This window comes from Aspergillus karnatakaensis (genome assembly GCF_047715665.1).
Source record: "Aspergillus karnatakaensis strain CBS 102800 unplaced genomic scaffold BJY04scaffold_28, whole genome shotgun sequence".
In the NCBI taxonomy this organism is placed as follows: domain Eukaryota; kingdom Fungi; phylum Ascomycota; class Eurotiomycetes; order Eurotiales; family Aspergillaceae; genus Aspergillus; species Aspergillus karnatakaensis.
This window is the reverse complement of record NW_027395740.1, coordinates 262,688-286,927: the sequence shown is the minus strand read 5'-3', so window position 1 is coordinate 286,927 and position 24,240 is coordinate 262,688. Positions and strand designations below refer to the sequence as shown.

The 24,240-nt window shown below is 51.1% G+C and overlaps 11 protein-coding genes and 1 non-coding gene across 12 annotated transcripts; 6 read left to right on the top strand and 6 right to left on the bottom strand.

Moving 5' to 3' along the window:
* Positions 1 to 535: 535 nt before the first annotated feature.
* On the top strand, positions 536 to 630 carry BJY04DRAFT_t91. The gene has a single exon. It is a non-coding gene; the product is annotated as a tRNA-Asn (tRNA).
* Positions 631 to 6,102: 5,472 nt separating this feature from the next.
* Positions 6,103 to 6,399, top strand: BJY04DRAFT_190812 (uncharacterized protein). The gene has a single exon (XM_073711551.1). It carries the CDS (start codon positions 6,202 to 6,204, stop codon positions 6,367 to 6,369), a length of 168 nt encoding a protein of 55 aa, XP_073570606.1. The 5' UTR covers positions 6,103 to 6,201; the 3' UTR covers positions 6,370 to 6,399.
* Positions 6,400 to 6,844: 445 nt separating this feature from the next.
* BJY04DRAFT_70752 (uncharacterized protein) lies at positions 6,845 to 8,055 on the top strand. The gene is made up of 2 exons (XM_073720910.1): positions 6,845 to 7,459; positions 7,844 to 8,055. Exons 1-2 carry the CDS (start codon positions 7,116 to 7,118, stop codon positions 7,947 to 7,949), a joined length of 450 nt encoding a protein of 149 aa, XP_073570605.1. The 5' UTR covers positions 6,845 to 7,115; the 3' UTR covers positions 7,950 to 8,055.
* Positions 7,583 to 9,883, top strand: BJY04DRAFT_70737 (NDT80 / PhoG like DNA-binding family protein). Its single transcript, XM_073720909.1, has 4 exons — positions 7,583 to 7,890; positions 7,982 to 8,072; positions 8,145 to 8,158; positions 8,216 to 9,883. Exons 2-4 carry the CDS (start codon positions 8,044 to 8,046, stop codon positions 9,754 to 9,756), a joined length of 1,584 nt encoding a protein of 527 aa, XP_073570604.1. The 5' UTR covers positions 7,583 to 7,890; positions 7,982 to 8,043; the 3' UTR covers positions 9,757 to 9,883.
* On the top strand, positions 9,884 to 10,361 carry BJY04DRAFT_70728 (uncharacterized protein). Its single transcript, XM_073720908.1, has one exon. The coding sequence runs from the start codon at positions 10,011 to 10,013 to the stop codon at positions 10,284 to 10,286; it is 276 nt and encodes a 91-aa protein (XP_073570603.1). The 5' UTR covers positions 9,884 to 10,010; the 3' UTR covers positions 10,287 to 10,361.
* BJY04DRAFT_70727 (uncharacterized protein) lies at positions 10,362 to 10,974 on the bottom strand. Its single transcript, XM_073720907.1, has one exon. The coding sequence runs from the start codon at positions 10,773 to 10,775 to the stop codon at positions 10,437 to 10,439; it is 339 nt and encodes a 112-aa protein (XP_073570602.1). The 5' UTR covers positions 10,776 to 10,974; the 3' UTR covers positions 10,362 to 10,436.
* A 2,380-nt stretch (positions 10,975 to 13,354) lies between these two features.
* On the bottom strand, positions 13,355 to 13,658 carry BJY04DRAFT_218944 (uncharacterized protein; the record flags this gene model as incomplete). Its single annotated transcript, XM_073716438.1, has 2 exons — positions 13,355 to 13,541; positions 13,645 to 13,658. The coding sequence occupies 2 exons, from the start codon at positions 13,656 to 13,658 to the stop codon at positions 13,355 to 13,357; spliced, it is 201 nt and encodes a 66-aa protein (XP_073570601.1).
* A 940-nt stretch (positions 13,659 to 14,598) lies between these two features.
* Positions 14,599 to 17,239, bottom strand: faa4 (long-chain fatty acid-CoA ligase FAA1). Its single transcript, XM_073720903.1, has 6 exons — positions 17,144 to 17,239; positions 16,598 to 17,087; positions 16,521 to 16,546; positions 16,065 to 16,460; positions 14,872 to 16,016; positions 14,599 to 14,804 (listed from the first exon to the last, which is right to left on the bottom strand). Exons 2-6 carry the CDS (start codon positions 17,035 to 17,037, stop codon positions 14,715 to 14,717), a joined length of 2,097 nt encoding a protein of 698 aa, XP_073570600.1. The 5' UTR covers positions 17,038 to 17,087; positions 17,144 to 17,239; the 3' UTR covers positions 14,599 to 14,714.
* On the bottom strand, positions 16,834 to 17,719 carry BJY04DRAFT_70691 (uncharacterized protein). The gene is made up of 2 exons (XM_073720905.1): positions 17,144 to 17,719; positions 16,834 to 17,087 (listed from the first exon to the last, which is right to left on the bottom strand). Exon 1 carries the CDS (start codon positions 17,614 to 17,616, stop codon positions 17,149 to 17,151), a length of 468 nt encoding a protein of 155 aa, XP_073570599.1. The 5' UTR covers positions 17,617 to 17,719; the 3' UTR covers positions 16,834 to 17,087; positions 17,144 to 17,148.
* Positions 17,720 to 18,179: 460 nt separating this feature from the next.
* BJY04DRAFT_70667 (S-adenosylmethionine-dependent methyltransferase) lies at positions 18,180 to 19,729 on the top strand. Its single transcript, XM_073720904.1, has 3 exons — positions 18,180 to 18,344; positions 18,437 to 18,598; positions 18,715 to 19,729. Exons 1-3 carry the CDS (start codon positions 18,284 to 18,286, stop codon positions 19,515 to 19,517), a joined length of 1,026 nt encoding a protein of 341 aa, XP_073570598.1. The 5' UTR covers positions 18,180 to 18,283; the 3' UTR covers positions 19,518 to 19,729.
* Positions 19,729 to 21,927, bottom strand: BJY04DRAFT_70705 (uncharacterized protein). The gene is made up of 3 exons (XM_073720906.1): positions 21,611 to 21,927; positions 20,972 to 21,359; positions 19,729 to 20,912 (listed from the first exon to the last, which is right to left on the bottom strand). The coding sequence occupies exons 2-3, from the start codon at positions 21,347 to 21,349 to the stop codon at positions 19,941 to 19,943; spliced, it is 1,350 nt and encodes a 449-aa protein (XP_073570597.1). The 5' UTR covers positions 21,350 to 21,359; positions 21,611 to 21,927; the 3' UTR covers positions 19,729 to 19,940.
* Positions 21,705 to 22,645, bottom strand: BJY04DRAFT_190791 (uncharacterized protein). The gene has a single exon (XM_073711550.1). It carries the CDS (start codon positions 22,420 to 22,422, stop codon positions 22,246 to 22,248), a length of 177 nt encoding a protein of 58 aa, XP_073570596.1. The 5' UTR covers positions 22,423 to 22,645; the 3' UTR covers positions 21,705 to 22,245.
* Positions 22,646 to 24,240: the final 1,595 nt, after the last annotated feature.

Sequence of the window (24,240 nt, the reverse complement as noted above, 5' to 3'; positions counted from 1 at the left end):
CATACGGCTATTGTTGGGAGTTGAGAAAGTCTTGTCTTCCTGGTTCCGATGAAAGGTATCCGGGTGGTAGGTTGAATGATAAGGGGACGGTAGTATACGTCGGCATCCTTGAGGGATCTTCCATTGCGTGGGATCTTGTGGGGATAATCCCCTAAGCTATATCATGGATAACATTGGGCAGTTATCACAGTGGTAGCCTCGGGTAGGGGATCTATACTTGTTCATGTTGTTGACACCGGGGTTTTTGTGGTTTCTAAGTATGTCGCTGTGCACAAATATATAGTCCCCGCCAGCGTACATATTTTGCCTAAAGAATTGCACGCGGTTGGACTGATATAAAAAATACCTGGGGGCACGGTAAGTGTCTGTACATCCGACAGCTTTATATGCCACTACTAGCCAGCAGTACGGCACCGTAGGGTTCCGTAGGGGTCGGTTTATAAAGAACATTTAGCCCTGGACAGGAAGCCACATGTACAAGCAGCTATAACTTTGAGATACAAGGCATTGTAACCTGCAAAAACTTCAACAAATCGTCTCCGTGGCGTAGCTGGCTAGCGCATTCGACTGTTAGTTGGCTGAAATCCTTCGATAATCGAAAGGTCGTCAGTTCGATCCTGACCGGGGACGGTTCATTTTTTAATTGTTCTGACGGGTTACCTTTTTTTTCTTTCCCCCCCCACCGATACACTTACCGTAGCATCTCAATCGAACATCCGACAAGAGGTGAGGGGAGATAGTGCATACCAGTGCTGTAACGTGTTTGATTCTTTCTAATCTCGCACATCATTGCAGGTGTTCTTCGATAGCCTTCTGGTTCATGGAACAAACCCCGATTCCAGCTATTTCTATAAATACTGAACTGAGCAAAAAGAAACGTTGGCATCGTACAGGGTCGGGGATGAATTTGGTTGACAACTAGAGCTGTGGCCAGCCAGGCGATATCAAATAACAGCCTAGCTATGCTACCTGCGTATACACCGATGAAGCTCAGACTCATAAGATATACCCCTGTCGACTACGGTATTAGTGCTCGATAAGTGCATACCTTAAGGACTTTACCGGTCCCCAGCAATCATCAGAACTAGCAGCTGAAGCGTACTTAGTCCCGATCCAAATTCCTCGCAGCTGCATGTGCACATCGGCCTTGGAGAGGCGGACTCACCCGGAAATTCGAGGAGTTGCTGCAAGAGGGAGATAGGTAGAGAGGCTTGCCCATTTGGAATTGATGGCATTTGCTGGTTGGTAGAGGCCTCCCAGGCAGCCAATCTCCCACTTTACCTTGGAAAATGAGCAGAAGTCACGGGTGTCTCGCAACTGCCCGATTGGTTTCGGGACTGGTAGTTGCTAGTAGCCCAGATACTATGTAAATATCCTCAACTGCCTGTCAGCTCGCCGCTCAATGAAGAAGAGACCAATCTTGTCCACTGACGGCTCAAGAAGTCGCATGATGTAGCATCGTCGTTTCGATGGAGGGTCACACGAAAACAACCGGCTCTGCCGTGAATGGGTATTGGATCGGCTCCGTGACTCTCCCTTTTCCCCCATCCCCCGAGCTTCTGATTACTGATAGCCAGTAATAAGGTAGAAAGGGTTGTCATTGCCCCCGGAGGCGTTGTCGGCACATAGAAGCTCCGGTTACATTGCAGATATGCCCCCGTCAGTTCTTGAAGGCCAACGGACAGCGAGCAAAATGCTAGAGGCGCCCCCCTATGTCTTGGAGACAATCTCTCGCCACCCCCGGGGTCTGAAACGGGCAGACAGGGACAGCAGCCAGGTAGGTTGCGCGTCAAATCGCTCCTTTCCTCTCCTGTGTCACTCTATCTGCTATCTCAACTCGCAGGACCTGAAGTGCTAGTAAACAAGGTTTGGCTCCGCTCGACATGTCAAAGCATCGGCCGGGACGGAAGGGTGGGGGTCTCTGCAGCTGTGGTCAGTCAAGAAGTAGACAAGGTAAGCGGCAGTGCGCGTCATGAAAATCGATATGACCCCAGATCTAAACCTAGAACCTTGTCTAGCAGTCTCGCTGTCGACCTTCCTCTTCTATGGCACCACGTCGTTTGGTGCCCGTAGCTTCAAGGCACATGAAGTAATTATCTCGCCGGCATGGCGGCCTCGGTTTTGGGCCAACAATATTGAGTTTGCGAAAGAGAAAATAAATTATACTACCCATAAATGAGACCTTGAGCGTTGGCGAGTCCAAGCGCACGTCCCGTAGAGTTAGGTTGCCCTTTGCCCTGCCCGATAGAGACCTCAGGAACGGGGAAGGCTTGGGCTCGGTGGGAGACATGGGAGGCAGCTGAAGAAAGCTAGCTGGCGGTAATTGGTCGTAGTTGGTGGTAGCACAGCTAGCTTGATTAGGGAGGTCAACCAGCACTATGAGCGGGCGTTGAGCATAGCCACGAGGATATGTTGAATCCTGGCTACTCATGCGACGTCCACGATAACTCCGCAGGACAATGAGCACATGGGCCGAAAGGGACCCGTCTGAAGAAGCGACGCTCTGTAGTCAGCATGTTGAGTATCTGAATACATACCGAGGCAGGCTTTCTTCAGCCATAACGCTTAACCTCCGAAGCCTGATCAATATCGGGGAAATTGAAAATGCTCAAAACTATCCGCGAGCATTTAGACTTGCAATTCACCCAGCTAACGCCCATCAGTACCATTCAGTTAGCAAGATGATCTATCGAGACCGATTTACCGCCACTTCCATGACCAACGTTTTGAGAAGATTGGGTGAGAGATCGTGCAAAGCATTGCATCAATAAAACCTTTGTAGCCCCACAAGTCTCAAAAGGCGGATAACGACGCATTTCTGTGATATACTATTCGCGGTAGTTATGAGTCTGAAGCTGTAGATATCAGCTGCTTGGAGATCACGCTCCGCCATATAGTGATCAAGATCTTAATGATAGAAATTCGAAACGCGGAGCGTTCAAGGGATCCTGGAACCAATGACGGAATGTTCTGGGCTCCTGGAAAGTTCAGGACTAGTGCTTAACGTTGATCCATGAGAAGCCAACTGACATATAACCGGGGGTTCAAGACAGTCCGGACGGCGAGCTGCAGGCTAGATACGCGGTGTGTTTCGATTTATCGGCTTGGTTCAGCTTATAGTGACCACTCTATAGCGCCGTTGGACCAGAGGATGCCTTGGAGCCGGGAAATTAGATCAACTATGTATCGCCGAGCTAGCAACCTAAGGCGCGACAACCACTGGTAGTATAAGTCGCCATCAGCGAATAGAGTTCGAAATAGCCTCGGCATTAAAAGGCGTTGGAGCGGGCACGTTTCGGGCGGAGAGAGGAATCTAAGCCTCAAGAATGGTAAGACCAGGAAGGTAGAAGAAGACGGAACATAAAAGCAACTGAAACAATGCAAACCTTGAGTAAAAATAGGTATTGTAGAACCGGTTACAGCGGCGGAAGGACCCAACCAGGGTGGAAGAGGGTGGATGTAGTTTCAAGAAGAGGGGTCGGTATGTAGAGTGGCATGAGTGAATAGAGTTGCGAGGGTTGGTTTCTCTTTCAACTGTTCCTGAATCGGTGTAGGACTGTACCCAGGCACTGTAGCACTTCAGATGTCGCTGTGATGGATGGATGCACTTACCCTGGTGTCACTGGCGCACGTGCCATCCTGGTCTATTTGGGACTAGCGTGGATTCCATCCAACACCCGACAGGCACTACTACGTACTAGTTATTTAGGTACAGACTACGGAGTACAGACAGACAGACAAGCTATTCTGAACTCGATCCAACTCAACAGTCTCAAAGCTGTCATCGGCTCATCAAGCTGGAGTCATCTCTAGCTCCCCTATTATCCTATAGCAACCCCCCCGTTCACACTGCTTCCACCCTAGCTGGAATCATGCCGAATCGTGCGAATTAATCGCTCACCCTGGCTAGCAGATGCAACCTCTAGACTCGCCCCCACCCCTCCCCCTTGTTCATGGTTACGAATGGATTTGCGCTGCAGCCCGTGGGAACCTCCTGCACGACATCACCCTCCACTAGGGATGTCATCTTGGGCCAAGGTTTCCACAATTGCATTTCCGAACGGACTGGATGCTGATCCCCTCTGCCAATGACCGCCTTCGGCTCTTTTTTTGCTCTCTCATCGACCCAACTAGCTTCCTGCAGGTTTGGCTGATCGTCTCAGCCACACCAAAATAATGCCTACCACCAACTTGCCGGCCCTTCGCTGCGAAGCCTGTGATAAACAAGGCAAATTAGCGAGGATTCTCTGGTCCAAATCGACTTCCACCGATTGAAGGCGAAACTTTGGAGGGAAACAGGGCCAGATCGACTAGTCCAAAATTGCGCGCTGTCGAAGTCGATAGGGCCAGCCAATTATTCTGGAAGCTCTGCAGTGTACTCTCGGATTCCGTCCTCACGGAAGACAGGCTCTCCACATCCGGCGCGCCTGCTGGACGGAGGGTGTGACTATTTGGAAAATGACCATTGTTCTCGAGCCATCTGAAATCCGGTCAGCTTTCTGGCTCTTTTCTAAAATAGAAACAACTTTGCCAGCAGTACTTTGACCAGGCTGCATCACGCACTCGACAGTACCTCCTTCCCCTGAGTCGGTGAGGGAAATAAAGAAGCCCTTAAGAAAATCAAAACAGAAATCGGCTCGTCGTTGATTCAAAGCTGTCGATCGCCTGATCCTTCTGTCATGCAAAAAGCGGAAGCTCCTCGTGCGTCGAATACCCGAAGAACCTGAATACTAGTGACTGGGTGGAGAAAAGATGAGAAAGGTTTTGGGAATTGGAATCTGGGAGGCAGGTCTCCCAAAAGTCCAAGGGGCCTTGAGGCTTGATCCATACCATCTAGAACGAGAGGCATCACCTTGCGGGTCCACAACCCTTGTCTGATGCTCGACAAAGATCGTTCGCCCACGGGCAAGCAAGCCATTGGCTGTCTGCAACTGTCCAAGCTCCAGAGTGCCCACAGCCTCTGTCAGGCGACTGGGGTCTGCACGGGATTGCTGGGAGGGACGATCGCCGCCACTAATCTTTTCTTAATTTTTCTTTGGCGCTCTGCAATCTGCCGTTTGCCGCTACTTACGCTACGACAGCTGACTTGACCGATACTGTTTCTATACAGCGCAATCCGGGCGGTCCAGCACTTTCTTCCGACCATGCCAACTTTGGGACATTAAAGTTCATTCCCTTTAGGACCATTGAGATGACTGCACCCCCCAATTAGGTCATAGGATGTAACATGAGGCTTTGACCAATGCTGTGCTTCTCCAGCATCTTCGACAGGGTCCAAGGCGTTTAAGCATCGGTTTTGCATGAAAACTCCTGGAGCGTTCGTTCTTGATTCTGTGCAAGAACGAGGCTGTTTCTGGGGTGAAATGGCAGTTTAACTGGGTCGATGAGAAGAGAGCAAAGCAACAGAAACCTCGAGGAGGGAGCCACGTATTTGGGAGGTAGACAGTTCATTCCTTGCTCTGAACCTAGTAGTGCTTCCAGGGAATGCAAGATAACACTCCCGAAAGATCCAACGGCCCTGACATGGTCTGAACTCAACAGCAAACTCGTGGCGAGAGTGGTAATCGCCGTCAAGCTTAATTTGGTAAATCAAACCTCCTAGGACTCTGCAGAGCACATCGTCTGCCGCATGTTCGTCAGGGTTGTTCATTGGGCAGGATGAAGAAGCGGAGGAGTGGACATGCTGTGGGCTTAGGAGGGAGCAGGAGGAGGTAGACAGACACACTTTCAACGAGTATCTGGATTCGATATCAAGCGCTCTGCTCCCTCAATTCTCCCCTTCCTCTCATCCGAGAGATCACACCCTGATCCAACGATCACAATCCTTCACTGGCCTTTGCATGGCTTGACGACTTTCCTTCCCTGACGTGCGACTAGTCAAACCTTGAGATTCCTCGATCCACGCCCGCTACTGGTAGCTTGATTTTCAGTTTCTGCAGCGATCGATGCAAGATACTACTGTCTTGCCCATCAATCGTTCAATTCCTGTGAGTGACTTCATCTCGCCCCTTGACCTGCTCGCTTCTGCATCATTCCCTTCACCTTCATCGCCATCTTCATTCCATAAGTTTCCTACCTACTACCCGGCCATGCGAGGTTTCTCTGGCCACCAACCATCCGTGAGATTGCAGTGCCGCTATCCGATGATGGAGATGACAAAAGGCTCAGGAGTCAGCCTGACTCCGTCTGTCAGAATTCGATATGAAATGCAATAAGTCCGAGAGCCGCACTGAGATCGCGATCTATCATGTTTTCTTCTTCTGCCTTCCCTTCGCCTGTGTGGTTTCTCGAGAATCCAGATCCCATCTTATCCACCCCCGCCATTCTCTGCTTATTTTCCGTTTGATTTCCTGGATTTCACTTTCATAACCTGCAATCTAATATGCCCAAGGTGTGCCTTCCAGAAATCCACTGTGTCTTTGATGGTGTCGTTCCATTTCTGCAGCTCATCCAATATTCACTCAACTGGACCTGCCATCTATCCTGCAATCTGATAGCGCACTAAGGGCACGCACGCCCTTGCACGCCTTTCACACTGGTGAGAATACATATTTCGAGCCTCAATTGCCTGGTCCAATGAGCGGTGCACTCTAATATCATCACAGAAGTCTCCTCTGGCAGCCCTATACTCGGCGTCGTCAGGAAATCGCCCTGTTTGTTCGTCGCGTGCGATAACCTTTCAGCCTCTCTTCAGATCAGCTCTGCTTGAAACTAGCCTTGACCTCGGGTGGGAGTAGCTGGCCATGGCACAGATGAATCATCGTAAGAAAAGTCCTTTCTTCGTTGTCTCCTGAGCAAGTCCCACAGCCGACATCAAGTTACTGCACCGCCAGCAGTAAGGCTGACGTTGAGCTCCCAACCCTCTGGCAACTTGCAAGTCTTCGACAGCTTGCGCTTCGGTTACACAATCCTTTCCTTTTTGGACTTCTTTCCCCTCCTTCCCACCGAAGTTTTTACCTCATTGTCCTGGCTGATATGGGTATTTCCCGCATGTATGGTTGGATGTATTATTATCCTTGCCTGGCAAGGATAGGACCCTATTTCAGTTTCGGCCAGCGAAGGAGCGATAGCCTCGCGCCTAATTTTCTTTTTTCTTCTTTCTGATTATTGATTTCATGGTATTTGTTTTTCCTGTATTACCGTTTCCTACTTTTTTTATTTTTCCACTGTTTTTGTTTGACGTTATATTATTCTCTTTAACTTGGTCGAAGTCTGATCACCATTCTTCAACAGCAGCGCTCCTGCACAGTCCATTCCCGCTGGATGGTCCCATTACCACCGACGGCGATTACTCTGGTGGCCAGCGATCATACCCTGGACCAACGGGCTTTTCTATGGACGACGACGATAGCCATCGACGAAGCAGTGCTGTTGGAGGCCATTTGGCACAGTCCGTTCCCATACCTGCCACCAACGGCTTGAGGTACAACGCACAGCAGTCTGCGATGCAGGATAACCCGTAAGTTGTCTTCTGATCTGGACTACTCTTGTGCTCCACCCGCTTTCCCGGCTTGCAGCTACTAGTCACAATGATGTTTTCCCATTATTCTCAAAGGCTCCCGAGCAAATGACTTCCCTGTGTCTCTACCTACGCGTCACTTCTCTTTGTATCCGGCTTGCTCTTGCTGCTTCGCTTGACATAACCAATGTTATCCAGCCACTTTTGTCCAGCCCCATGTTGCTCTTTCTGCAACTCCTTTCCCTCGACGCATCTACGGATCCTGCAATGATCTGTGACATGTCAGGGCTATCGCATTTGGCTTCTTCCGTCAACATTTCATCAGATTATACATCCAACAAGCCTTTGGCGGTGTTTGTTATCTGACGCGAACATTCTACCTAGATATGGAAATCCCTCACTGCTTTTGAGCCCCTCCGACTCAATATCCGGTTTGTTCTGCTTTACTCTCGATCCGCACCTGAGTCAAGTCTCGTGCAATGTCGGCTAACGTAAACCGACTGACATTATCTTATCCAACAGACTCATATTCTTCGGCGACAGGACCTCTCTATACTCATTCATCTGCTCTCGGGTACGATAGAATGCCAGAGTTCAGGTCCCACCGCGCATTGTAAGCTAGCCCCTCCCACTTACCTTCGATTTTTGATGCACTTATTGATAGTGGATTATTGCCTTGCTTTAGACAGCCGCCTACAGGTATGTCGTCTACTGTGCCGTCATTGGGTAATTCGTCCTTATTGGGAAGAAATGAAGGCTACGCAGGAACCTACAGCATCCCCAGGGCTCCAATACCCTCTTTGACTAGTCTCAGCGACATCGCGAGGGCTCCACAATATACGACCACCCCCCGTGGTCTTGAATGTGCTTTGGACCGTACGCCGAACCTGATGTACACACAGCCGGGACCGATGTACCTAGACCACAGTCAGCGCGTGCCTCCGCCCATGATTGATGCACCTCCATTTTATGAGACCACCACCTTGCACTCTATCGTGTCCGGAAACCAGATGGTCCGACCAGAGATTGGGGCTAAAATCCACAAGGGGTTCTTTCAAGTCGACGACAAGTGGACCTGTTATCGGCGAAACTACTTCTCTATCTCATGCTCCTTCTCCTTCAACAATCCATCAATTCCCGGCCCTTTCTACGTCAAATACAACAGCCAAAACGAAAGAATCCACCAATTTTCAATGTCGATATCAGCAGTCGTGAATGAGCAACATTCTGAAATCCGAGAGCTTGTGCAACATACACCAAAACGCGATAAGCAGTCGGAACGGCCGCCGGGCAGAATCATATTGCAGCCTTGCCCACCAACAGGCATGGTTACAAATCTTGGGTCAGCCTCTGCGGGTGCTCAGCACGGATTTCCTCTGATGTCTCAATCGGCTGGCATGCCGTTGGAGTATGGCACCTCATACGGCGGCGCCCCTCAACAGTCGCAGCCTCCGACACAGCATACCTTTGAGCGCATCCAATTTCAAAAAGCGACAGCAAATAACGGCAAGCGACGGGCCCAGCAACAATATTACAACCTTGTTGTTGATCTCTACGCTGAAATCACAGGTCCCATAGGCAACGAGTGGATCAAAATCGCGCGGAGAACGTCACATCCAATGGTCGTCCGCGGACGTTCGCCCGGCCATTACAAGGATGGCCGCCGGGATAGCTCGACGAGCATGGGTCCGGATGGGGGAAATGGTGGTGCTGGCGACGGCGGAGGTGTCTTACCTCCCGGTCTTGGACAAGCTTCGCGATCCCACCTTGCACTCATGCCGTTTGACTCGTCCCAGCGTGGTAGCCACAGTTACGGCCGAAATGACTACCATCAAATGACGGCTGCAGATCATTCGCCCCTCAGCGCGAGTCCGCATATCTCATCCTCATCTTCGTCCACCTTCGACATCGGCATGATGAGTGATTCCTTGGATCCAATGGATGCCATCAAAAGCACATCGAGCATTGAATCTTATCCGGATTCAAGCTACGGAATGATGGACATTCGCAAGGACAACCACTACCGCCACCATCCCCCACCGTTCGACTACGATCCAATTCTCAAGAGTGAGAGCTCTGGAACTAGCTTTTCGGAGGCTTATGATCCGATTGCCTCTCTAGTCCCCCACGAACCTGGAGACTCCTCTTTTCTCAAGCACCCTCCGCGAATGGGATCACAGGGTTATCACCAACCTAGCCAGGGGAGTTATGATCCTCTCCACTCCGCTCGTTCTGGAAATGGAAACGGAAGTGGGCCATATCATCGGCTTCCCAGTTCACAGAGCCTCTGCACTTGATGACTGAGGCTGAGCGATCTTCCTTTCTTCTGCATTCTCACCCTTGTCTCTACAGCTCATGTCTGTGGGCACCCCCCCTTACCTCTCCTTGCTGTGACTTTCTGCAAGCAGGTGATGAACGGACAAAAATCGAGAATGATATCCTAATATTTTTTTCCTGGAATCCTGCTCAGACTCACATTGTCCACAGAGTTCTCTTCACCTTCACCGTCATTCCGAGGTGACAAATAGGCCCGGAGGCCAGGCTAGCCGCTATGGATTATGGACGCCGTCACTTCCCTTCCCCACACGATGAAACTGCTAGACTCGGTAGTTGCTGTCGTTTGACTCGTTTCGCCTATTTTCGTCTTTCTCGAATGATTCTCTCATATTTCTTTTTCTTTCGTTTCTTTCTTCTTCCTTTCAGCTCTTTTCTCTACTACTTCTCCTCGTGTGTTCTAACGGTTTACGGGACGGTAATTGTTCTTATTTGTTTTTTTCCTCTCCGAGAGAGCAGCTGCATGGGGTTATCGGGCAACAACAAAAATTGAGATTTATTACAGGTAGACGATCCTGCGCATGGTACGATGATGGGGTGTTTCTTCTTCTTCTCCGCTTCAGCTTACCAGGTTGTTCATGGCAAGGCAAATCCGGATGCCTTTGTCTGGACAGCTCCCTCCCAATGGGAACAGTGTCGGCGCTCACAGTTGCAGGACTGGGAAGCAATAAAGATTGAATCGGGCTAAACAGCAGTCGGAGTAGTCAGGCCTGGTCTCAAATCGGTCCCAAGGGAAATAAAACCCGTCGACTTTGCAATATTCTTTTCTTTTTCCTTCAGCTTCCAGTCCGAGTGAGATAATGATAATATCTTTTTCTCCGTGATTGTCATGCACTAGAGCGGCGAGCCAGGAAATCGAAGTCGATTCGGATTCGGGCCTAGTTAGCGAATTCAAGGCAGATCGCTGAGAGAAAGAAAGACAGAAAGATAGAAAAGAAAAGATCAGCATTATTAGCACAATTTCCCCCTTTCCAGAATGCATGACTGACTTCTTTGACGGGTGTTGCTGTTGGAGCTAGTTCCCCCTTCCCCCCCCCGCCACTTCTTCAACCTCAGTTTTCCACTCCTTCCAAGTCTTCTATCCCCTTTCCATCCTCGCCGTCTCACTAGCTCCAGCCTCAATCTGACTCTGCACTTGGTTGCTTTTTCCCCCATCTCCTTCTTCCAGCCAGTGACTGTGCAGTGTGCAAATTACTCTTCTGCCAGCAACGTCCACCAGAGGCACCTAACGTGGCGGATCTGCAGCCCACCGCCAATCCTGAGGACCTGAGCTCGACGATCGACCGAGCGTACATTAGACTGTTTTCCAAGAAAAATAGTGCAGAGCAAGTTCGCGTTCCTGGCCTATCACCATGCTTCTTCTCTGCTGACAGTCTGCCACTAAATTAGTCGTGCGTTCCTTAATGGTTCCACTGGTTTCTTCGGCACGTTCCGTTCACGTCCCCATAACCTCCATTTGTACCTTGACGGACTCGGAGTGCTGCTTGACCGTGACGACAACGACATGAGATCTATCAACTGGAAAGTCCGAGAACCAAGAGATCTGTCCAATGTGAGGGGCCGTTTTAGCTGTCGCCCGATGAATACATTCCCCGCCACTGTTGGATTGACCCACCGTTCTAGCGAGGTCTGATAGCCTTTGTTTCCCTGCAGTATTTTCCCGACCATCCTCCGCTCTCTGTGGCCCTGGATGTTTCTCCCGCCTCGTTAGTAGCCCCGGCCACTCGTTTCCGCGAACGGAATTTACGCTTGCTCCGTTCAGACCCGATATGGCGCCAGCTTTCGCTCTAGCAGCACGCGTGTGAGCACATCGATGCCCTGCTCTCATACCACCTATCTGTCGATCTTGGGTCTGCACACCCGCACCAGTCACGTATGCGTTCAGCGACTCTGCAGAAAACAGTTCATTCGTCATTCGTATTAGGACTACCTACATTTCGACCCAACCCATCGGTCGCCAGCCAGCGGCTAGTGGAGGCTTGGGCTAGGGAGAACATTGTTGAAGAGACTCGTGACGCAGCCCATGCCTCCCCTAGGATGGCCCTCAATAGTCGACTCACGTCGTACAAGGATGTGTGTGAAGTCAAGGACCCAAATCGATGAATCAGGCGCGCGACTTGCAGCTCGCCGGATGTCAGAGGCTCACAAAGTATTGATTGATCGCCTGGTAGTGTGTCCACTCAACTGTCTTCTATCCACCTCATCTGGCTGGCCATTCACCTCAAACGCGCCGGTGCCGTTGGGAGGAAGAGACAAACCCCAGGAATCATCAAGCTGCGGTGTAACCGTCGTATCCAACCAGTCGCCGTCAGTCCCAGTACACCGAAACCTGATTCCATGGCCTCGCCTTGAGAGGATATTAACGAGGCACTGATTTCTCGCTCATTCATCGGGCGGTACGGGTCATCATCCGGGACGCTCTGAGACTGGCTTTGACTCTGACTCTGGAGTCTGCCATCTGGAGTCTGGACGGCTCTCACCCCACCCTTCTTTCCCCGTCCTATCATTTCCCAACCCCCCCGCGGAAAACAGGAGGCTTGAGCATCGCGCAGACGCAAACCAGTAGCGAAGGATCCCGAAATGGCCCATGTCTGCTGTACGGTAGGTTAGATCGTGGATCCCGGTCACGTCGCCTCAGATTTCGTGATGATGGCCGGTGTCTGCTTTACGGAAGCCGGTGACTACTCCGTACTGGCCATGTTAGAGACCGATGGTAATTACGTGGACGCCCATTCTTTCATTACAGACTGCCGTATTGAATTGCTGAGTGCAGCAAGGAGGCCGGTCGCCAACCAGCTGGTCTGCGCCTGCGCCTGCGGAAGTCCAGCCACGGCACCCTTTGTTTCTCTGGGACCGACATCTAGCCGGCTTAGCCTAGAATTACTTTTGTTAAAGGTTACGAATCGTGGTCTAATGAAATACTCCGAAGGCGATCGTTATTCTTCAGCCTTCAAACTTTCTGGGATTTACTTTTCTTGTCCGACACGTCAAGTGTCATGACCCCTGGGTGTCACAAAACGGTTATTCCCGGACGCTGTGTTGCGCAAGAAACCTCCGACTCAGCCAGGTACGGCGCGGCGCACGCTCTCCCCAACACCTGGTCAGGACAAAGAGCGACAACGGCGCCGGTGCCTTTGCTTGTGGCCCTGGGGAGCCTGAGACATTATCCCGGAGGCGCAGAGCATCTCCTGTGCCTGTCTGTCCGGTGGCGTTGTTCATCTTCCCGCCGAAACTCACCCTGCTCCATCCCCTCATTTAACGCTATTCCCCGAGCTTGGAGCTTCCCCAAGCCCGGTCTGAGATAGCCTAATCCTGCATCCCCATCCACATTTGAGAGAGAGTTATCTGGGCCAAGCCACGCGAATCGAACCTGAAGACTGACTTGCCTCAGCAGCAGCTATCACAACCACCCATGGTTGAGCCTCTTCCTCTCCCGGGTATACGCAGCACCCCTTTCACATCTATTCGAGGCTTCGAGCCCCTATCACACCGAACGTTTCAACACCCCCACACCACCAAAACAAAGAATTCCACGTCACGCCAATATATGTAATGACTGTCTCACTCCTTATCGACCCTCGAAACCCGCACCGCCAACTTCCGGTCCAACTCCGCCTTCTCCTGCTCCGTAGGAACCATTCCCATCGCCTGCTCGACCTGCGACGACGTGAACAGCCCGATCGACGCCCAGGCAATAACGCCAATACCGAATATGGCGCGCGTCTTCGGTGTGAGACCTTTGTAGGTGCTATAGGTGCATAATCGTCAGCAGGAGTCGTTGTGTCGCCGGGTTGGATAACTTGAAGGCAGGACAGGGGTGCGGATAGGAGGAACGTTGGGTAGGTACAAACCTCCAAAGGGACATTGTCGCGACCGTTATACGACCCAGTTGTCAGGTAGAAGGGCAAGAGTGAGTAACCCAAGCAGTAGATGGATGGCTCTGTTTTATTAGTGACTTAACAGGAAGGTGCAATCAACTGTGCCCACAGCTGACGCGCTCCTTCCGCTTTGGATACTGCCCCCAATATCCGCCTTCATTTCTGGACTGTATACCTCGAGAGCAGATATACACACGTAGGCAGGTAGAAGCATAGATATGAGTTGCTATCAGAACTTTTCTACCGCAGACTGAGTCATTAAGTCCAAATGGATTCAATTCTTTACTCTGCAGTTGCAAGATGAACATACACGTCGCAGATGACCGACTGACCTCGGTGAATGAACCAAAATACAGTACCATGATTCAAGATAGAGTGGCGACTTTAATAGGTAGAGAGTACTCTCGCTAGTGCTGCGGATTACTGCTTGGAGGGCAAGGTAAACCCGACTATTATTTGCGATGGTGGGAAGGCACTGCACCTGCGACCTCTTACTGTCTCTGAATGTCTCCATGCGCTTGAATGATCTGGTACCTAAAGATCCATGAACACGCAGCTGGGGCCTGCAGCGAGGTATGCGCCGCGAAGGAGAGACTCAGAGGCGGGGGTTAGATAGAGTTATAGTAATAGTAAGTTGTAGGATACATACACCCGACAGATATACATACAATTCAAGTGCCACAGTAGCGGCCGCAGCAGCAGCAGCAGCAGCAGCAGGAGGAATACCAAAATAGGACCTGAACGAGTCAAGATAAAAATAAATCATACAGTAGCTAAAGATGATCATAATGTAAACTAATTGACGATACATAAACTCAACGAAAGAAAAATCGACAACAAAGAGGTATATCGGGGACGGATTTATAGCAGGATAGGGATTGGTAGATAACTCATTCGTGGCACATCGTGTTAACGTCAACCATGTGCACTCGCTGATAGGATGATGATGGGTACAGATGAGGCTTTGCACGCACTTGTGCTCTAGGTAAGGTGACTCAGTTTTGGCAAGGGCGGGAATGATACACAGAGGAGAGGCGATTGGATTAGTTCTTCTTGTAGGCGTGGTCGATCTCCTTTTGGTACTTGTTGAGGATCTTCTTGCGCTGGAGCTTTTGGGCGGCGGTCATGAAGCCCTGGTGTTGTTAGCATCTACAGTTATTCAAAGAAGGGGGGAAAGAGAGGGTGTTTCCATGGACGTACGTTCTGTGGAGTCCATTCCTCGTCGGAAAGGACGACTCCGCTGATGATCTCGATACCCTTGAGACCACTGGCACGACCGGCGGTCTGGAGCTGCTTGAGGACGATACCATTTAACTTCTCATTGTGGACGAGGGTCTCGATGCTGTCGCCCTCAATGCCGTTCTCGCTGGCAATCTTCTTGAGTGCGAGCTCAACGGGAACGATGATAGCGATGGGCTTGTCCTGGTCCTCAGCTGCGTAGACGCAGATGTTGCCGACGACTGGCGAAGAGCGGTAGACGGACTCGAGCTTCTCGAGAGCAATGTATTCACCGTTCTGTGTCTTGACAAGGTTCTTCTTGCGGTCGATGATGCGCAGGTGGCCGTTGTGGTCGAACTCGCCAATATCACCGGTCATAAACCAGCCCTCTGGGGCGTAGGCCTTCTCGGTCTCCTCGGGGTTCTTGTAATACTCCTTGGACACACTGCCACCGCGGATCCAAATCTCACCCTGGGGTGGGGTGTTCTTGGTGAAGTATCCGGCATCTGGGAAATCGACGAGCTTGACTTCGATGCAAGCAGGAATGTCACCGAGAACATTGGGGTTCCACGCGCCGGGGTCGTTCAGAGCACCCATGGCGGATGTCTCGGTCAAACCGTAACCACCAATCATGGGAGCAATGGCCATGGACAGGAACTTTTGCGTCTCCTTGGAAACGGGTCCACCACCGTTCATGAGCACACGCAGACGACCACCAGTGGCCTCCTTCAACTTCTTGAAAATCACGTTATCGAAAAACCAAGCGCCCAGGCCAGCGCCGGGGAACCCAGTGCTCATCAGGAACTCCTTGGCGGACATGGAGCCCCAGAACACGCTCTTGACGAGACCACTATTCTTGTTCAGGTTGTTGATCACACCCTTCTTGACCGATTCCCAGACAGCGGGGACACCGACGAGAATGGTAGGCTTGAACTCGCGAATGTCACCCTTAGAGTTGCGCATGGAAGCATCTGAGAGTGTGCGCGGGTTTCCGTAGCCCATGGTACCACCCCAGAAGAGGCACAGGTTCTCAAACATGTATTCGAGGATATGCGATTGAGGGAGGTATGTGAGTAGAGCGTCCTTAGGGCCGATGTATGGACCGACAATCACGTTGATTCCAGCCACTGCAAAGTATTAGCATTGAAACAATCACAAATTCAAACTGCACGTACTAGCAGCAACGACGTTTCCGTGCGTCAGAGGAACACCCTTTGGCGGACCGGTGGAGCCAGATGTGTACATGATGCAGCACAGGTCATCCGGCTTGGGTGGGACAGGGTCCGAGGGATTTTCCTCTCCCAGCTTGCGCAAGTCCTCAAAGCTGAGGAGGTTCAATTGACTGAACTCGGTCCTCAGTCGTTCCAGATCCTCCTCCTTGACCTCTTCATCAGAGTTCCAGATGATATGTTTGATGGAGGGCGTGCCGCCCAAAACGTTGGCCAGGGATGGAATGAGGGTGGGGTCGAGGAAGATGGCATCACTCTCGGTCTGCTTGATAGAATGCGCCAGACCTTCCTCACCCAGGGTATCATACGCGGTAACGATGGTCAGAGACTTGGATGCAGCGCCTGTTGTCAATCAGCACACTGAGCGACCTTTTTTCGGATTTTCCATAAAGCAGTACTAACCGTGCGACATTGCCAGCCAGTTTGCGCTACACAGAACATCAGCATGGAGGATCATAAGGAACGAGTATCACACGCACCTGGTAGCACCGTAGAGATGAACCTTGTCGCCCGTGCTCAGGCCGATCTTGCGCAGACCATTACCAAGCTCCAGCACCAACCGTTCATACTCGACAAAGCTCTTGTAGATGTAAGGGCCTTTCTCGAAAAAGGTCCACTGCTTATCAACCTCCTGCTCAACGCCATCGACGATCTTCTTGACCTTCTTGGTGTCGACGTGGGTCTTGATGAGCTTGCGACTGGCGACTGCCTTGGCGTTTCCGAAAACACGGGCGGCGCGGCGGACACCCTCGTAGGTTGTTGTCACGTCGTCGGAGGGGGTCATGATGAGGCCATTCTTGGCTGCCGGGTTGCGGCGGGGAATGGTCTCTCCTTCAACAGCTTGAACACCAGGTACTTCAACGGTGAAAGGAGGTTTTTTGACCATCCGCGGGTGGATAACGCCCTCTTTTCTCGACATTTTGGAGGATTGCGAGCGGCAACAACAGGGGAGAGGAAATTAGGTTGGATCTAGCAAGCGCGAAACGTCAGTACCAGAGAAGAATAGCAAATAGAACAGCACGTACAGGTGTCAGGTGTAGCTGTAGGTATATATGCTCAAAACCGAGGCGCAGAGAGTGAAAGAACCGACGGAGGTGGAGGTCGGGAAGAAGGCTTGAAAGAGGATCGGAAAATGCGGGGAGGGAGGCAGAGGTGGTTTAAAAAGGGGTGAGGAGAAGGCGCGGGCGGGCGTGGAGAGGGGAAAAAAGGCTAAGGAGCTAGAAAAGAGGCTTATTGAAGCTGTGTCTCGTGCGTGAGACGAGGAGAAATGAAATGGAGGAGATTGGGGAGATTGAAGAGGAGAGAGCTCGGTCCAAGTTGCTCTCTTGCTGCTCTGGAGAGAAATGAAGTCACTGGTGGCTGGGCGCTGTTGGCGCGGCCTGAGCCTGTCTTTCTCTCTCTTCCAGGGCTTTCCGATCGCCTTCGGTGACGTTTCAGGTTTGCCTTTTGGGCGAAGAAGAGATACTCCGTAGTCTAGTAGCCTAACTATTGTTCTCATTGAAATACTCGTCCAGATGTCTTACTCCGTCCAGCCCGTCGCATTGTATATCTGCTTCCGGGCTGGATTACGCTGCGGGCACCCGAGGCCACGCCCAGAAAGCCCAGGAAGCTACTTCTAAAACCTTCGGAATGCCGCGGTCCAGCTCAGGAACAAACCCTGGTCGCGAGCTTCTGATTCTTTGATTGTATTTCCCCCGACGGCGTCTTATTTGCGGGAGAGCTTCTGTTGGGATTTTAGCCCCAACGCCGGCTCGGAGACTAGATCTTCGCTCTTGCGCGGGTGATCACCGGCTTCAGGGTCGTCGTCAGCTGGAGGCATAATACGAAGTGGCAGTGTCACAGTTGACAGCTGTTTCCAATGAATCTGATGCTGCCTACTCCGTACACTCGACTCATCCTGCGTCATCCTCGAGAGGGCCGAGGCAGCCTGGGCCTGCAGGCACCGACACAGAATCATGTGACTAAACGATCCTGACTCATCTTTTTTATCAGATGACCAATCACAGCAATGCAAAAGATCGAGCTGAAAAGCAAGTTCTCCTGGGGTGCATGGAGAAGCAAGATATAGTGCTTATCCCCGACTTCTGCGGTTCTCAGGGAACTGCTCGTTACTGGAGCCTCAGCTGAGCCTCCACTTAAGCTCTTTAGCTCGTTGGAGCACGGATATGGACGGCCTAATGAAGTTCCTGGATGTTATTGGCGAGGAGGTTGAGGATGCTGAAGAGGGTATGTACCCCACCTTAGTAGTATCTTTTGATATAGCTAGACAACGAAGATATACTGTAATCGAGGTTGCTTTATATTGATATACTGTATAGAGTCCTTCCTTCTCTTCTCCCAATCCATCCCTTCCTCAAATCTCGGCTTTGTCGACTCAAAATCAACAACCATCGACCTGACAATCCACGAGCGAGAATATACAATCCATCAATCACCTACACTTCTCTCGTCATCTAGAGCTGGAGGAACAACAGGTGCTGGTATGTATCTCTATCTTGATTGCCCCAACCATTCATTTTTGCTTCTTCTTACTCCCTGGGCTCCCCTCCTCCCTTCTGAAACATATATACTAACTCATATACTAATCATCCCGCAGTCCTCTGGAAAATAACCCCCCTCTTCGCAACCTGGCTCTCCAACCAACCCACAAACCCCCTCTGGACACACAACATCCTAACCCCCTCCTCAACAGTCGTCGAACTCGGCTGCGGAATCTCAGCCCTCACAGCACTAACCCTATCCCCCCTCCTCAGCCAATCAGGCCACTACCTAGCCACAGATCAAGAATACGTCCAGAAACTCTTCCGGCAGAACCTCGACGCGAATCCACCGTCCACCTCGTCCTCAAAGCCAAAAAGCAAGACACGAAAGGGTGGGAAGGCTGCTAGGGGAGGTAAAGCGTCTGATGCTTCTGCTGGAGGTGGAGGTTTAGGCGGGGCCCTGCACCCGAATATCACATTCACCTCGTTAGACTGGGAGACGGACATCCCCGACACGCTGAAAGCACAAATCTCATCTTCATCGCCCCAGCTCGAGAACACTGGCGACGACGCAGAAAATGAAGAAGATAAGGGCTTCGACGTGCTCCTCTCCTGCGACTGCATCTACAACGACGCACTGATCTCTCCGTTCGTGCGGACCTGCGCTGAGATTGCGCGGTTGAGGCCGTCGTATTCTGCCTTCCAGCGTGAATCTTCGGCCCCAAGTGGATCTGAATCTGCGGCGCGGAGACCGACGGTTTGTATTATTGCGCAGCAGCAGCGCTCACCGGAGGTTTTTGAGGGGTGGCTTATGGAGACGATGCGGCATTTTCGGGTGTGGAGGGTTCGGGGTGATGTCCTGGGGCGCGAGCTGGGGGAGGATAGTGGGTATTTGGTGCATGTTTTGGTTGTTAAATGATTTGCTGCGTGAGTCAACTATACTATGGAGATTTAGTAAGAGGTGAGTATCTATATAGAGATTATAGGGGGATATGGAGAGAAGAAGTATATGTAAACATTATGTATTAGAGATGGCAATTAACAGATCCACCTAGATAATGATGATGTTGATGATAATATACCTGACAATAGGGTATATATGATATGATGTGGCAGTGCCATGCTGGCTGAGAGACAGACGAGAGATAAAGCCCAAGCTCAGACTCAAGCTCAACAGGCTAAGGCTATAGTAGACAAGCAATCAAGCAAGCAAAGCTAAGCTCAGACTATGCAAGTGAAATCAGATGCCAGCTCCGCTTGGAACAAAAGAATACAAGTAGGGCGGGATATGAAATCAAGCGTATGTATATGCGATGCGATGCAATGCGATGCCGTAACGTATTTATTTGATATCAGCGTTTTCCTTATTTTCATGCGTCTCGGAGCGGGCTTCATGCGCTTGCGCCTGCGCCTGCGCTCTGGACTCAGCTTCAGCCAACGATGCAGGTTCGAGATTCGAGATGGCGCTGTAGAGAGGAGGGAGAGGAGAGAGGGTGCGCTCGGGATGTCCATTTGTGGTGGGCTCATCGAGAATAGAGGAGATGGATTGTTTGGTGGAGCTGATGCTCTTGAGAACCGGGGGGTGTTCATCGGCGGGAGTAAGTAGAGCTGGTGGGGGGAGGGTGCGATCCGTTGACTCGGTCTTCACGACGGAGTGGTCGTTGCTCTCGTCGTCGGAGCCGGTCGAGTATTCTATGTCCTGAGGGTATCCCTCGTCTATGGGTGCGTCGAGACGGCTTTCCTCGGTTGATGCACGGTGGCCGTTGGCGACGGGGGGCAGGGGCGCGGCTGGGTCGAAGACGACGCCGCAGACCTCAAGGGCCCGCGACTGGCTGCCCAGACTGCGATCTTTGTGCTTTTTGGTGAGGTGACACATGAAGCCATGAAGGGTGACAAAGTCGGACTTGCCGCACCCGGAGACCGGACATGTGAGGTAAACTAGGCTGCCGTCGGAGGGACGCTTCCACAATGCCCTGCCAGAGGGGTCGTGTGCTGCTGGGCGTCCGTGACGCTCGCCCCATGCCTCCACGTTCTTGATTGTGTATTTTTGCTTCCGGCGGATAGACCCGGCGTTTGGATCGTGGTGCGTGTGTTGCGGGTGGTGGGAAGGAGGCATCTGGGCTTGTTGCGGCGGCGGAGGGACAATGTTACGGGGTTCTGGGGGCGTTTGTTGCTTGAAGTAGGCGAGGGTTGTGGCCGCGTTGGTTTCGGAGAGGCGGCGAGGGGGTGTAGGACGGAGCGGAGGAGATTCGAGACTTGGATTGTAGAGGCCCATAGATTCCCGCTTCAAGCGTTTTCGTTGCCTACGGAGTTCCTGATCGGGCGAGGACATGTCAGATGGAGAAATCTAGTTGAGAGACGTCTGCACCATACCTCTTCTTCTACCTCGGCGTTCTCGGTCATCCTACGAAATTCTTCATCCTCTCGCTTCCGCATAGCAAGCAGGTGGCTACGAGCCGCCATACGCGTGGCCTCTTCATGTTCCAACTGTCTCAGGCGAGCCTCGATTTGGTCTATACCGGATCCAATGGGGGTGGGCGGTCCGGGAGGGCCTTGCTCTTGCATCGGCGGTGGTGGAAAGTGACGGAAGTGCTGATGGCCGTGCACCATGGACTCGGGGGGTACTTGTTGGCCGGGGTTCATGGCAATGGGATGGAAGCGAGGAAGGGTCATGTTGACATGATGTCCGGGGATACCGCCGTTCATGCCATTCTCGTGCACTGGGGGCACAGGAGGTGCAGCAACTGTCATGGTGAAGTGGCTGACAAAGTTAGTGGCACTGTGTTGAGTTGCTTGTTGTCGACATGCAGATTATGAAAGACAATCCGGGGTAAACAAGGTGGCAAAGTCTTTATGTAGAGAGACCTGAAGGGGAAGCGAGAACCGCACAGCGAGATCAAGCGAGAAAGAGCGGGATGGCAGTGCGGAGAAAGCAAGGAAACAACAAGCATGAGTAGATCCAAGCGATGATAAGAAAACTGCAGGCAGGGAAGAGGAGGAGGAGGTACCTACATGGGGGGTGAGGAGAAGGTATTCTGGAAGTCACTTTCACTCACTCAGTGTCAAGCAGTAAGAGAAAAACAAACTGCTAGCGCGCAGCACCTTGCCCGTTTTTCTTCTGTCTCGAGACCCGAGTAGGAGAATTTGCCGTCTCTCACACCAGCAGACAAAGGCCAAGCAAGGGATTTATTGAGAGAGGATGGGATCCTACTGGATCACGGATGAAGAGTGGGAGAGGGAATCAAGCTGAAAGGCTGAGAAAAAAAAAGACCAGGGAAAAAAGACCCTTGCCAAGGAAGTCTCGAAACGAGAGAGCAAGACAAGAAGAAGAACGATCGATTGTAGTCACTAAACTAAGCTAATTTATGGCTAGTGATGGAATCTGGGACTGACTAGTCACGCCGGTGTATTCATTGATCATTGCAGTCTCTCTCACGGGAGTATTGCTTTCTAAAACGAGTCATTCTGCAGACTGACTGAGATGACTGTCAGACAGAGAGAGCATTCCAAGACTCCAAGTGCGAGTAATCTGAGTTCTCACACTTGCACACAGTCTGTTGACTGAAATCTCAGCTGTTTTGCATCCCCACTCTGCTCAGTTTCAATAGGGGCCTTTGTATGGATCGAGAACCCACTCGGCTGTCGCACTAGTGACAAACACTGTCATCTCTTCTCAACACACTCGGAGGAGAAGAAGAAGAATACCTACCAGATACCTGATAGGTACATTTATTGCTACCCCAAGAATGAGGCGGCAGCAAACAAGCCAACCAAGCGAGGGCGCCAGGAAATAATGTGACCAGGTTCTTTTGCTTCCTCAACATTTCCTCCTTTTGTTATTTATTTTTAGTCGGCGTTGGCCAATAGGATGCAGATGATCTACTACCACTTTGTTACACTTTAAATGAGGAGATGGAGGAAGAGGACGGACTGACTGACTGACTGAATCACCTGGCTTGTCTTTGCGACGGTAGTGCATGTGGAGTGCAGATAGTATGTACACTGAGACAGCAGTGACCCTCAGATAAAATTCCCGTGGTCTTGCTATGATTATGATAAAGATTGACTCAGACGAAAGCCGGTGGAAATCCAAAGAACAAGAACAAGCAGAAGAGTGGTTTCTGGAAATTGTGGTAATAACTTTGGGTGGAGCCAACCACGAAAATCCAATTGGAGTTCCCTGTTTATTATTAAATGATCATCAAATTAATTCCACCTCCAGTCACAGGGCTGCCTCAATCTATCCATCCATCATATAACCGAGACTCTCAGTCAGCAGTCAGCACAATAATACTAACCGTCATCCATCCAGTCAGAGAATATCACCGACAACAAATGATGTGCTGACCACTACAGAAGGTTCAACCGTTCCAGGCAGAGTGTGGCCTCCATGCAGTTGTGTACCGCGATGATTTGCTCCTCTCGCTGCACAGATTCTGCAAGTCTCCCAGTGGAGAAGAGCCACTGCTGTGCGCTGCCGATAAGGGCTGACCCAGAAGTACTGAGTCTGCTGCTCATCATCCTGGTCCTTGACAATCAGAATCTTAAACTAACACTCTGCTTGATATTATCATATTATTGATTAATCTTCTTGGTTTGTTCACGAGCTATTGGCTCCAATGGCGTTGTTATCCTTGAAGTCGGAATGGACCTTGATTTCCTGTGTCGGGGACTTCCATCGGGCTTGATCAACGAGGTTCTAGCCCTCGGTTCAACCGTCAACGTCGTTGTCTATTAATATTATTTCTTCTTCCATAGTCGGTACTCAACTCAGACTCAAGAGTGACCAGGAGGATCAAACCTTCCCTGGAACCTGACAAGTCCAAAACAAAACCAACCACACTAGTGGAACAGTGGAACAATACCTGGCACACTACTACTCCACCACAACCAAGAGTACAGTCGAGCAGAGTAACGTAGGACCGCCGCCGCCGTAGTCTGAAGAGTCCGACTCATGGAGTGCATGCCTGTATGTATGCATGCACCGGCCCAGCCCCTTTACCTTAAGGCAGACAACTAACTACAATCTATTCTCTGAACATCCAACCCGGCAGATGGAATTGAGTGGAGGAGCAATTCGGAGCTAAACCATCCCCAGATCCTGAGGCATGAGCCCACCGAACAGCTGGCAAGGCGGCAAGGCCAACACACTCACACTACAGCACAGCACAGAACCCAACCCAGCGGAAATGCGTCTGGAGTCTCCCGGTTGGTTGGGCGCGAACTAACTTTGTCAGGATTGAAGGCGCCGAGGCTCGAGGATTGTGCCAGTGTCAGTGCCAAATCACTTGCGTATTATTATGACTGGTCATCTTGTCTGTGTTGGTTGTCATTTCTGAGTCTGACCTGCTTTGTAGTTTGAAGGCTTTGAGAAATCTTGAACGAGAGGAGAATTTCCAATTCTATTATCACACTTGCTCCAGCCCACCACACATGCTTGCTTTTGTGGTCCCAAAGCCGTAATGTCATTAAGTTACAAAGAGTACGCAACCCCCCAGTCCCTTCCAATGCTTGCTCCCCGAGAAAATCAGTAATATTGCCCGATCAAATGGGTATGAAGCCAGGCGGGGATCGAAAAAAAAAGAAGACAGAAATAAAAACACCCGTACACCGAGACAAGGGCATCTCAAACAACCCTATCA

Excerpts from the sequence above, each read along its gene's own strand:
- BJY04DRAFT_190812 (XM_073711551.1), top strand. The coding sequence starts at position 6,202 with ATGAAATGCAATAAGTCCGAGAGCCGCACTGAGATCGCGATCTATCAT.
- BJY04DRAFT_70691 (XM_073720905.1), bottom strand. The coding sequence starts at position 17,616 with ATGAGAACAATAGTTAGGCTACTAGACTACGGAGTATCTCTTCTTCGC.
- faa4 (XM_073720903.1), bottom strand. The coding sequence starts at position 17,037 with ATGTCGAGAAAAGAGGGCGTTATCCACCCGCGGATGGTCAAAAAACCT. Across the intron at positions 16,461-16,520 it reads CTGGCTGGCAATGTCGCACG|GCGCTGCATCCAAGTCTCTG; the intron begins GTTAGTACTGCT and ends GATTGACAACAG. Across the intron at positions 16,017-16,064 it reads CGGAAACGTCGTTGCTGCTA|TGGCTGGAATCAACGTGATT; the intron begins GTACGTGCAGTT and ends AATACTTTGCAG.
- BJY04DRAFT_70737 (XM_073720909.1), top strand. The coding sequence starts at position 8,044 with ATGCCAGAGTTCAGGTCCCACCGCGCATT.
- BJY04DRAFT_70727 (XM_073720907.1), bottom strand. The coding sequence starts at position 10,775 with ATGCATTCTGGAAAGGGGGAAATTGTGCTAATAATGCTGATCTTTTCT.
- BJY04DRAFT_70752 (XM_073720910.1), top strand. The coding sequence starts at position 7,116 with ATGGTATTTGTTTTTCCTGTATTACCGTTTCCTACTTTTTTTATTTTT. Across the intron at positions 7,460-7,843 it reads TCTGCGATGCAGGATAACCC|ATATGGAAATCCCTCACTGC; the intron begins GTAAGTTGTCTT and ends CATTCTACCTAG.
- BJY04DRAFT_70667 (XM_073720904.1), top strand. The coding sequence starts at position 18,284 with ATGGACGGCCTAATGAAGTTCCTGGATGTTATTGGCGAGGAGGTTGAG. Across the intron at positions 18,345-18,436 it reads GGTTGAGGATGCTGAAGAGG|AGTCCTTCCTTCTCTTCTCC; the intron begins GTATGTACCCCA and ends TATACTGTATAG. Across the intron at positions 18,599-18,714 it reads TGGAGGAACAACAGGTGCTG|TCCTCTGGAAAATAACCCCC; the intron begins GTATGTATCTCT and ends ATCATCCCGCAG.
- BJY04DRAFT_70728 (XM_073720908.1), top strand. The coding sequence starts at position 10,011 with ATGGATTATGGACGCCGTCACTTCCCTTCCCCACACGATGAAACTGCT.
- BJY04DRAFT_190791 (XM_073711550.1), bottom strand. The coding sequence starts at position 22,422 with ATGTTGAGGAAGCAAAAGAACCTGGTCACATTATTTCCTGGCGCCCTC.
- BJY04DRAFT_70705 (XM_073720906.1), bottom strand. The coding sequence starts at position 21,349 with ATGACAGTTGCTGCACCTCCTGTGCCCCCAGTGCACGAGAATGGCATG. Across the intron at positions 20,913-20,971 it reads ACGCCGAGGTAGAAGAAGAG|GAACTCCGTAGGCAACGAAA; the intron begins GTATGGTGCAGA and ends TCGCCCGATCAG.